The following is a 12,504-nucleotide window of genomic DNA, read 5'->3' on the forward strand; positions in this document are numbered from 1 at the left end:
AAATATTTACCTGTTATTGAAAATTTGTTGTCCAACAGCGCTTTCAATGCGCGCCCTCAATTCACTGCCTTTGCCATGCACCTGTTTCCACATATCCAATACTTCCTGTTGTCTAGCCGTCACATTATTACGCTCAGCTGGATACGCATTCTTAACGCTGCATAAAAGATAATAGAAATATAGATCAATGAAAATAGGACCATTCGTAATATCCGAATCCAAATAACTTACGAATTGCCCAAATAGTTTACACGGTTCACCTTCTCCTCAACAGGCGCCAACTCACGTTCCAAATTTTGATGACGTCTCTGCAGAGCTTGCACTGTCTTCAAATCTGGACTTATAACCGCTGTGTCTAGCTGTAACATTTTTTCATTCATCCAAACTTTAGCCTCATCGCACGTGCGATTGAACAGATCCACACTGGATGCACCTTCTAAGCTCTTTTCACGTTGCACTTTCGCATTATTCAAACGTTGCCAAATTTGATGTATTTGCCGTTGACGTGCTATGACCTTGTCCAATTGTGAATGACCTTGACGACGGAAATTATCAACAGCACCATCAATCTCCTCGATACGTTTCGATGCGGCCGATAGATCTGTTAGGAATTTTTCAAATTTACGTTTTGCATTCTCAACACCTTCGCCATCATCTGAATTTATTATGCGCTCCTTTTCCTTCATCCACTTTTCAAAATCATCACATTCACGGTAGAAACCGAACAGGTGTATGGAGTCCTCGAGTAACGCATGACGTTTCTGTGCTGTATCTTGTAGTTCATCATATGTGCTATTTATACGTTTCTGACGCTTCTCTACGCTGTCAGCATTCTCGTTAATACTGTTGGACAGGGCACGTCGCTTGACCAGTGGTTGAGGTGGCGCTGCAATTGGTTTAATGCGTTTCACTGGCACCACTTGGCGTACCAAAATGGTTTTCTTCACCTTTTGCAACGTTTTTATCTTCTCCGCTTTGGGTACAATGCAGGGGACGGCGCGTGGTTCAATTTCGCGCACATAGTTGGCTGGTACAAAGCCCTCCAAGCCATTATCTTTACGCACGCACCACCAATCATCGTTCGTTTTAGACTTAAGCAACATTACCTCGCCCTTATCCATTTTCATGCCTTGGCCCTCGAAGGGGAACATTGAGCGTACGTGTGGCAACAGCTTCATTTCTGTCACTTTCTTGTGCTCCAACTTCTCTACCCATTCATCTTCCCACACCTCTTTCGGTACGAGGCGGGTCTCGTTGACCCATTCTTCTTGTTCGATCTCAGGCATTTCAGGTTCGGCAGCTGAGAGCTTGATTAATAAAGAAGTCGGAAAGTTAGTTGAGCAATTCAAAATTGTTTTGCATAAAAAAAACAACTAAGGAAGTCTACATCGGGCATATATTAAGGAGAAGCTGAAACAGAAATGCTTCTCTTCCAATTCGCGTCGTGCTCCTTAAATTTTCCCTACAAATTTTGGGGACGGGACCTACATATTTTATGCCGACTTCGAACGGCATCTGCAAGGTAGATAAATTTTCACTGAGAAGCTTTTCATGCCAGAAATACACTCGGAGTGCTTGCAAATCACTTGCGAGGGGCGACCACGATGATAAAAATGTTTTTCTGATTGAAAAATATATTTCTAAATTTTATGATGTTACTTTGCCCGGGAGTTGAATGCAGAACCCTCGGTGCGGTAGGCGGAGTACGCTACCACCACACCATGTATTTTCCCAAATTGCACAAAATATGTATCTTACATCATAAAATCTAATCACTAGGTATGTTCCATCACTTAATCGGCTTTGTCCATCAATTATACCAGTTTTTCAGTATTTCGACATCGAAAATGTGGGCATGGTTATAGTCTAATTTCGTCCATTTTCGATACCAATTTATTCTGGGTCCAAATATGCCCAAGTTATCGTGTTAACGGACGGACGGACATGGCTCAATCAACATTTTTTACGGCGCCGATCATTTTGATAGTCTTCACTTATCTCAAATTCTTTTTACCATTACGGCCCACCTGCTGAGTATAAAAATCACGATACGTACCTCAAGCGTGCAAATACCAGCTTTGATAAGCTTTTCCGCCTGTTGATTTAAATTTAAAATATCACCAGAATAGGCATTCAATTCGCCTTGTAGATCACGATGGCGTTGTAGTAGCGCTTGCGCTGAGGGTTCATCAGTACCATAGTCATTTGAGTTTACCAGAGCCATTTTTTCATTTAGCCAAGATTCTGCCTCATTGGCATCTGTATAGAATTGGTACGCCTCAGCAGCATCCTCAAGTTGACGACGTCGTATATCCACCAATTCTTCCAACGCCTTCCAATGCTCCGCCAATGATTCAATACGGCTTCTAATCTCAGCCGAACGCGGATGTTTCTCACCAATAAGCTTTTTGGCAGCCTCCAACATTTGTGTTGATTTTGGTTTGCGCACTTTTATCTCATCTTCAAGCGCTTTGTGCTTTTGTTGTAGTGAGAGCACAGCGCGCAAGTCTTTTGCTGTGATGCCGGTCTTGCAGATGCGTTGTTTGTCCACCAGCCAACCCTCTTCATTGTCGTAATCTTCCATGAAATGATAAAAGTTTCTTGCTTCTTCGAGGCAAGCGCGTCGCTTTGCGCACAACTTCAACAAACTGCAAAAATGAATTATATATTAACAACTTATTTTTGAATTACCGAACTTCATACTCACATTGCATAGGCTTTCTCAAGGTCATCGAGTCGTTGCAAAAGCAAAGCTGCATCTTTTTGTTCCGATGTTTTATATGGCTGTGCTTGTCGGTTGAAACGTTTTAATGTTTCGCCATAAGTATTTACCTGCAATTCCTGCAACGAATGCGTCTGCAGTAATTCTTCGACACCCAACAAATGTGGCCCTACATCTTCGGAAGCGAATTGTGTTTGTAACTCTCTTATCGCTTCGGTTGTGCTGCCAATTTCACGCAATAAATTCATTAGTGTGCTCATTTGTGATAAATTCAAACGCTGATTTTCGAGCAGTTCTAGTAGCATACGCCATTTATCCATGACTTCTTCCTCGCGCTTCTTTACACGCTCCTTGCCATGATAATTTTCACGCTCCAACTCATTGGCCATAGCTGTTAAATCGTTAAAACGTTCCACGCGCGCCAATATATCCGCCGAAATGGCTTCGTGTTTTTTTAGTGTAGCGTCCACTTGACGCAAATAGCGTGGATCGGAGAGCACTTGAATCATCTCTTTGAGATAGCCTTCGCGCAGTACTGACTTCTTTTCGAATTTGTAATTTAATTGCTCTAATTTTTCTTGACGTAATAATTCTTCGCGCAGCGCCACCTCGCGGTTATGCTCAGCATATTCAAGCAATTGCCACGCTTTTTCAATATCATTCACCAATTGACCTTCTTGTGGGTTGTAGGGCGGCTGATTGAGCGCTTTCAGTAGTGTGTTGATGGTAAAGAAGAGCGCTTCAATTTCACTACGCTCCTTATACCTATGTGAGAGAGAGCACGGAAGTTGAAAGAGAGAACATTTTTTTATAACTCGTTTATCACTTACTTTGGCGGTTTCTCAATTGTTCGATATTCTTTGAATGCCAACAATTCACGCTGTATACCTTCCAGAGAATTCGGAAAATCTCTTTGCTTCAATTCCAATGTCTTTTGTCTAATCCAACCTAAGAGATTTGTTGTGAGGCGCTCGTAATGAATTTTCTTGCGATCAGCATCCATCAACTGTCCCACAATCTTAATATACAAAGTAAGACAACGGATTATAACTTATTCCTACTGATATTCGATTTCGTATTCGTATGTCGATACAGCAGCGAACAGAAAAATCGCAGTGGCAGTTTTTATCAAATTTCATAAAAAAAAATTATTCTTCTTTTGTTCTTGTTATTTTACTGCAACTATGCAAACCATTTCGAAAAATATTGAAACATTAGCGAAATACTCGAACTTTACATTTGCCGTTTTCTAAATTTGTAGTTTTTTAGCTTTATCAATTTAAGTCTAAACAGTAAGAGTTATAGGTCACCCAAAATTCGCATTGACTTTTAACAATTCTTACCGAAGGATGTTTCAGATTTCTTCAACATAAACACAATTTTCACACTACGTATGGAGAAAAATCTTAAACATCCTTCGAACAAAACGTATCAAAAATCAATGCGAAGTTTGAGAGACCCCTAACTCTTAAATTGATTGGACTAAAAAACTGCAAAATAAATTCAAAAAAATTCATTTATAACGTTCGAAAAATTCATAAAATTGTTTCGATTTTCCGAATTTTTTCGAAAAAGTGTTTGGGATGCACACCAATCAATCAGTTTCAGTAAATCGAAAATAAAAAAGACTAATTAAATTGAGAAATTCGATTGCTGAGTGGAATACTTATAAAAACAGAGTTTGATTGATGATGTTTCAGAATCCGGTTGAAGAGTGCCATATTTCAGAACTTGTTTCAAAACCATTTTATCATAAATTCAAACCAATTTCAGCTAAGAAGGGTAGTTTTTAAAACAAGTTTTGAGATATGACGTTTTTCAGCTGATTGATTCGGTGCGTTTTGTATAAAATAACCTTAAGGTAGGATGATCTTAAAAAGTATACTAAGATAGGACCTTAGAGCTGGGCTAATCCGAATCTGGGTCCCGGTGGAGGGTTTTTTGCAAAACACACTCAACCGCCAGTGATTATTTTTCCACTTTTTGCAGTTAGGGCCGAACCACAACCCGTTAAGCATATTCTGATGGCGGATGCGGATTTCTGTTTTTTTTTTTGGCTGCTCACTAATGGCCCGAACGAAAAATTTCTAAATTTGATTGCTTTGACAAGGAATGACCTTTGAGAACCTTTGTCTTAATGAGCTGAAAAAATCTTGATATCAACCTTCGCTTTCATTCTGTATCTATAATCCTGCTTTTAAAAATATTTTCGGCTCCGAACGACTCCGATTTATAACAGTCAAGGTCTGTCTCTACCGTAAAAAGCTTTCTAACATGAGTTAAGGTAACGTTTCACGCCCTTACAACAATAGCAAACTTATTAACAACTTCCTAAGTTTTTGTCACCATAGAAAATCATGTGATTAATGAAAATCAACAGCGTCTAGATATGCAAATTCTATGGGCTAGTCATTGAACCTCAGCGAGGCATCAAATAGAGCGTTAAACATTTCAATTACAGTATTTGAAGCTGAAGTATTGAGTTGCATCTATAACAGTTGTTATTGCAAAACTTAAGCGTATATGTAAAATATGGGTACGATTGCATTAGTGATGTAAGTATAAGGGAATTTAAAAAACCGGGTTTGTCAAGCTCGGTGACGGATACTTGAACGGATCCGGATTTGAGAGCTAGTTGTATAAGTCTGTATTGAATCCAGTAGGCACTGCTTCCAGGGACCAACGCTTCCAAAAAATCTCAGTAATGAGCGATTTATTTGAAATTTGGTACGTAGGCAACTTTTCCTCTACGTTAATATTTAATAATTTTTAAAGTTATATTTCTTAAGGCGCGTTATGAAAAAATGATGAGAGTGAAATTTTATAAAATGTGACGCAAAATTCTGAAGTTGAAAATGCAGTGTATGTTCGCTGTGAATTGTACGAGCAAACTTGCTTTGAATTGCGTGTATGTATATAGATGTACATCTATAAATCTTATAAAATAAAGTCGCTAAATGCCATGTATGCACGTAACTTCACACAGAATGCTCTGATTTTAAAACAGTTTTTTGCATTTGAAAGCTTAGCTACGTGAGATGGTACAGTTAATATAATTTGAAGGTATATATTATAGGGGCGTGGCAAATTGCCAAAATGTAGTAAAAAATCATAAAATTTTTGTTTACACAGCTATAACTTATAAACGGAAGGATGGATTTGAAAAATTCTACTTTTCAGTAAAACTTTGAAATATTTACCTTCGTTCTGCATAAAAAACAAATACTTGATTCCTTTCTTATATCAGCCAAATTGTTTAAACAAAAGTAACATTTCTACCAAAAAATTCGTGTGTGTGATTGTTCGGTGTCAACTATGCGCGCTAATTGCTTTTGAGTGAGGCATGATGCGACACATACGTACATATGTACATAGCATTCGCTGCGTTATTTAACTTCGAGCGTAGGTTTATAGGCATGTATGAATGTACATATGTATGTATTCTCATATCATATCAGCTTGACATAAATGTACATACCATACATATTTATGCAACATAAATGGTTAATTGTTAATGCAACATAAAATGTTAAGAATGCATACATCATTGAAAAATAATCTTTCGTTAAAAATATTAAACATTTCCTCAAAATTCTTTGGTATTTTTGCAGGTATCACTATCACTACATATTATAAAACAAAGTCGCTTTTGCTGTCCCATGTCCCTTTGAATGTTTAAACCTTTAAAACTACGCAACTGATTTTCATGCGTTTTTTTAATAGATAGAGTGATTGAATAGTGGAGAAATACTGTTATTTTTGAAGTTTCTAATGTGTTACACTAGTTATAACTCAAGAACGGATGAACAGATTTGGCTGAAAATTGGTGGAGGTGTAGCTTAGAACCAGCAGACAGACATAGGATACTTTTTATCACGTTCTGGATAGGGTCTTGAGATCAAAACGTGGACATGGGTAATCCTGGGATATGTTTGTACAATGTGGGCATCAAATGGAAGCTGTTTATGAGTATTTTGATACGGGGTATTTTTCGTACCCGTGGGTGACTAGGGTCTCGAGATATAGGCCAAACTGTGGACCCGGGTACCCCTAGAATGTGTTTATAGAATATGGATAACAAATGAAAGCTGTTGATGAGTGCTTTAGTACAGGGTAGTATTCATACCTATTGGTGAATAGGGTATCGAGATTGAGGCCAAAACTTGGACCCGGATACCCATAGAAAGTGTTTATACAAGAAGGATAACAAATGAAAGCTGTTGATGAGTGCTTTAGTACAGGGTAATTTTCATATCTATCTGTGACTAGGGTCTTGATATATAGGCCAAAACGTGGATCAGGGTAACACTAGGATGTGTTTCTACATTATGAGTATCAAATTGAAGCTGTTGATGAGTGCGCAGGGTAGTTTTCATACCTATAGGTGACTAGGGTCTCGAGATATAGGCCAAAACGTGGACCAGGGTAACACTAGGATGTGCTTTTATATTATGGGTATCAAATTGAAGCTGTTGATGGGTGCTTTAGTACAGAGTAATTTATACCGCTGGGTGACTAGGGTCTCGAGATTTAGGCCAAAACGTGGACCCGGATACCCCTAGAATGTGTGTGTAATATGTATATCAAATGAAATCTGTTGCTCATTGTGATATTCGATTTAGTTGCATCAACCTGGCAAAACTGATAAATATGCATGCGAAGCCGAAAAAAAGCATGAATTGATAATACCCACAAACCTATTTACATACGTCCTATTTGATTTGCCTGAAATTATATAAATTTGCCTATATTAGTATTTACGATCCTTTTTTCGGGGAAGTAGACCAAAGACGGGCTGGGAATGAGATTAGGACTAGGATAGGGACTGAGACTCGGAGTGGGACTGGAACTCGGAATGGGACTGGAACAAAATACATACCACCCTCTGGGACTGGCAGTAAGGGATGAAGAAGAATGGGAAAAACTTGAGAGAAGAGAAAAGAGGGAAGGATAAGGAGACTGAGAAAGAGATATAGTGAGACGAAACTCGAGATAGATGAAGCGAAAAAGACGGAGGGAGGAGTGAATAAAATGATTAAGAAGAAGTGAAGAGGGGAGGGCAGAGTTAGAGAGAAAAAGCTTATTAAAATGTATGCAGATAGACCAAATTTAGGGAAGAACAACGTCTGCCGAGTCTGCTAGTATGTATATATTCGTAAAAAGCCAGCATTCTCTAGCGTTATTTAACTTCGGGAGTGCATTTATAGGTATGTATTAATGTATGTATGGTTTTCATTTCATATCAGCTTGACATACATACATATTGTAACGAATTTAGGGAAATTCCACTTATTCCAAACCTTCTGCTGACGTTCGAATCGCTAAACTGTTGAATAAATAACTCCAATATTCAATAATGCAAAATGGTCTTTACTAGACTACTTTGAGAGTACTTCACAATAGCACTTAACTTCACAACCAATAGCGTGCTTAAATCAAAACTGACTAGTCATGCCTCAGCTTGCGCTGCTTTTATACTCTCGGTTTCCTCGTTCACCCATTTCTCCTAAGGTCTAGTAATTTCGGCAACTTTGTAGTTTGTAGCTATATGCGCGTGTATACGTGAGTACTACGTCGCTGATGATGACATGCGTTTGTGAGTATCTCTCCGCTGCCTTGTATGCATGTATGTAAATGATGATTGATTTGTTTACGTACATACGAGTTGCTGCTTAGTATCGGCTTAGTGATGATAGTATCGCTTAGTAATATCGCTTAGTAATGATGTGTTAATGGTTAAGAATGCATATGGCTTTTGAAAAATACTCTTAAAAGCCAAATACTCTTTTTAGCCATCAGGTAAAACTATAAGCTCTGATTTTATGAAGCATTCAACTATTTCTGCTTATGAGCCTCAACCTATTGGAGCTCGGTCTACATATGTAAATAATGGGTTCTGGGATCGTATACCATCAATCCCAAGTTTTCATATTACAAGCCTTCCAGATTCACATCCGCGACTTCATGATATTGTTTCAGGTCGTCAACGGTCTGTTCCTATGTTGTTGTTGTAGCAATGCTCGCCCCACCTAATAGCCGCGTCCGATCACAAATTGTCATCAATATCCTCTAACGGGAGTCCAAGGAAACTTGCCGTTTCAACAGGGGTGGACCATAAGGAAAGGGGTGTTAGAGGCGTTGGTTCCACATTACAATTGAAGAGATGGTTGGTGTCATGTGGGGACACATTGCAAGCGGGGCATACATTTTGTATGTCAGGGTTGATTCTGGATAGGTAAGAGTTTAACCTGTTACAGTATCCAGAACGAAGTTCAGCAAGAGTGACACGCGTTTCCCTGGGGAGTATGCGTTCCTCTTCCGCAAGTTTTGGATAATTTTCGTTAAGTACTGGATTCACCGGGCAATTCCCGGCATAAAGGTCCGACGCCTGTTTATGGAGTTCACCAAGGACCTGCTTGTGTTTTTTCACTTCATGCGGCTGGGTTCTCAGGTGCCGTATTTCCTCAAAATGCTTACGAAGATGACTCCTTAAGCCCCTAGGCGGTGCTGGTTCATCAATCAGATGTCTGTTGGGATGCCCAGGTTTCTGGGTATTCAACAGGAACTGTTTGGTCAGCATCTCATTTCTCTCCCTGATGGGGAGTATTCTCGCCTCATTATGCAGATGGTGTTCTGGGGACATAAGAAGACAGCCCGTGGCGATTCTGAGAGCAGTCTGTTCCTATATTCCTTAGTTGTGGATAATGTTATACTCTGAAGAATCAGTCATTCAGTTCCGTTAACTAAAACATTTTCATTTCCTCTCTGCAGAAAAAAATGAAGTTATGAGGGCGAGTAACTAAAAAAACCTTCATGAAATTCAAAAACATACAGCCATTATTTAGAATTTTGGAAAGTTCTGCTTGGTCTGAAATTTGTCGGAGTCGTTGAGCCTAAAAAAGTGCGATCTCTATTCAAATTTCCTTGGAATACTTTAATAGAACTTACTATCGATTCAAACCTGAAAGTGAGGATATTGTTCTTGTATAGAGTTAAAACTGTCGGTTTTTTGAAGGATCCGGTTAGGGTTTTGTGCATCACCGGCAGTTCTGGCAAAAAAAAAATTCATAAAAAAGCTTATAGAATTTCAGCGCGTTCAAATGAGCTATGCAAATTTACTCAGGTGAAGAATCTTAGTACTCAGTTATGATCGTTTTTGTACAATACATTCGTCGATCGTTTGTGTATTGACGATTATTTGCACTTACATTTGCAATACGTTTGCCACTCTTTTGCTCATTTTTCATGCGCGCAAATGTATGATAGTAGGAGGCTACATAAGTTAATATGGATTTCTCATCGGGACGCGCCGAATCAACATCTTCAGCATCAAGTAAACTGAAAATAGCGACAAATTGCATGCAAATTATTCATAAAAAATAATAATTTTTTTTAATTCATTTCAATCCTACCTTGGTATACCCAACTCTGAAGCAGCCATATCAAAGGCGTGATTTAGATTGTCAATATTCGTATTTTTCGAATTGACAATGGTGCTATATTCGAATAGATCAGGTCGATGCGAGTGTATAAGCGCATTGAAACCCAAACCTGAGCGCCAAGATGATGTGAAATCTTGTATATTAACACCGGGATAGCCATGTGTCTTACGTTGGCACCACAAAAGCAGTGCATCCTTGGCCGAACGCTTCTCGGATGATTCGTTTTCTTCATCCTAAAAATGTATTCGAATTCAAAGTAAAAATAATAAATAAAATTAAATTATTATTGTTTGCTTACTTACCACATCAATTTCAATTTCTTGGATTTGAAACCGTAAAATTATAGTCCAGATTAAACCTAAAATCAATCTGGGATTCCCGTCGACAATGTCCTCAGCACCGATTGATTCCAAGCGAACCTTAAATAATGTAAAATTTAAATCATTAACTGCTAGTTTCAACTTTATAAGTATGAACATAAAACGTTTAGTGTTGTTTTGGTTATACTATCTGCGGTGATGTATTATTTTTGAATTTTCAGTTTTGTGGGCTAGTCCGATCTAATGCTACATGCCCTTGAAGAAGCTGACAAATATTAGCGAAACGTTGGGTTTTATTTAACAGTGGAATAGATAGTTTTTTTTTATTCGCACAAAAAGGACATTCGACCAAATTAGCTTACACAAATAAAAATTAAGAATTAGTTTGTAAGCGTTTGGAAAAGTTTTCAGCCAGTTTTTGGTGCTGAGTTTGAAAACAGTATCAGTTTACCTGCACAAGTTCTCGGACCTGACTCTGTATCGCAATGCGAAAGGAAATGCTTTGGAATCACATACACCCTTCTCCTAATACTAAAGATATTTCAATGCAGATTAAAGCGCCTGGGTTTCAAGATATTCTGGCATGAAAGTGTTATAAACACCATTTTGGAAACATGAAGAGAAATCTGAAATTTTCAAAAGTAATCTGACTCGAATAATAATTTGCGCCTATGTTTGTTATCAGTCAGTGAAGATGGCCTGTGAAGGGGATTAATACCCTGTATAAATCGGAGGATATACATACATTGCGGTTGTGAGATCCATTCTTTTTTATGAGGTACTAATGTGCTTGTTTGCCAGTATGTTACCTTAAAATTTTTATCAGGCTAGGTGCCCCAGAGCTAAACATAATTATGCGTCCCTTACCGTTGGAATTAGACTGCAGCCCTTGCAGTATTGCGATAGACTATGAGGAGCCCTTTCTAAGGAGCTAAACAATATTATCGCTTACTCTAATCTGCGCTTCCTGCATTGAGGCAAATGAGGCGAATGATCTATTCGTTTGCCACGCCTTTGCTAGAATGCACTTTGTGGGGACAGCCAAGTTAGGAGGAGATTACCTGCGATCTTCGACACCCAGAAGAAGTAATAACGAGAAGACAGGAAGGAAGAAAGGGGAAATTTGCTAAATTGTACATGAGTAGGCTAATGTTTGTAGAAGACTGGGAATACGTATCTTAAAGATGATGTAATATGCAGTTTTGAGAAAGTGGGTGGTGCCACGCCCCGAAATCTTATTTGCATTCCAGAGTTGATAAAGCAATCCTATTTATGAATGACGAAAATGAGTAACAGGTGGCGAAAAATTTTGAATAGTAAGAAGGCTAAGTTCGGGTGTAACCGAACATTACATACTCAGCTGCCAAATTACAGCTTGCAAAACTTTTAAATTATTTTGAAAGTGGGCGGTGCCACGCCCATTGTTAAAAATTTTACTACTTTTCTATTCTGCGTCATAAGGTCAACCCACCTACCAAGTTCCATCGCTTTATCCGTGTTTGGAAATGAATTATCGCACTTTCGGTTTTTCGAAATCTTTGATATCGAAAAAGTGGGCGTGGTTATAGTCCTATTTCATTCATTTTAAATAGCCATATGAGAGTGCCCAGGAACTTACATACCAAATTTCTTAAGATACCTGAAAATTTACTCAAGTTATCGTGTTTACGGGCAGGCGGACGGATGGACATGGCTAAATGAATTTCTTTTTTCGCCCTGATCATTTTGATATATAGAAGTCTATATCTATCTCGATTAGTTTATGCCGTTACGGGGTACCGTTATGCGAACAAAATTAATATACTCTGTGAGTCAGCTCAGCTGAGTATAAAAATGGGGTGATAAGGAACTGGTGGAAGAAAATAGAGGGAAAGAGGAGGAAACAGGGAATCGATGGGACGGGAGGAAAAGCGAAAGACGAATGCAAGGCGAAGAGAACTAAAAAATTAGGAAAAAAGAGCGATATTACGTAAGACAAAATCGCTGGACAAACGAAAACGTATAAAGGTCAGAATAGCTT

General features: G+C 38.6%; 1 protein-coding gene across 9 annotated transcripts in view; it reads right to left on the bottom strand.

Moving 5' to 3' along the window:
* kst (spectrin beta chain, non-erythrocytic 5 kst) overlaps window positions 1–12,504 on the bottom strand; it is a 155,916-nt gene that overhangs the window by 27,681 nt on the left and 115,731 nt on the right. For all 9 annotated transcript variants that reach the window (XM_067790372.1, XM_067790371.1, XM_067790370.1 and 6 more), the window contains 8 exons: window positions 10,467–10,583; window positions 10,135–10,397; window positions 9,931–10,060; window positions 3,553–3,740; window positions 2,708–3,487; window positions 2,057–2,648; window positions 232–1,307; window positions 11–157 (listed from right to left, as the gene is read on the bottom strand). In XM_067790372.1, coding sequence (XP_067646473.1) covers window positions 11–157; window positions 232–1,307; window positions 2,057–2,648; window positions 2,708–3,487; window positions 3,553–3,740; window positions 9,931–10,060; window positions 10,135–10,397; window positions 10,467–10,583 — 3,293 coding nt within the window. The remainder of the gene's footprint in view (window positions 1–10; window positions 158–231; window positions 1,308–2,056; window positions 2,649–2,707; window positions 3,488–3,552; window positions 3,741–9,930; window positions 10,061–10,134; window positions 10,398–10,466; window positions 10,584–12,504) is intronic.

This window comes from Eurosta solidaginis, chromosome 5 (assembly GCF_040869045.1).
Source record: "Eurosta solidaginis isolate ZX-2024a chromosome 5, ASM4086904v1, whole genome shotgun sequence".
Taxonomy (NCBI): domain Eukaryota; kingdom Metazoa; phylum Arthropoda; class Insecta; order Diptera; family Tephritidae; genus Eurosta; species Eurosta solidaginis.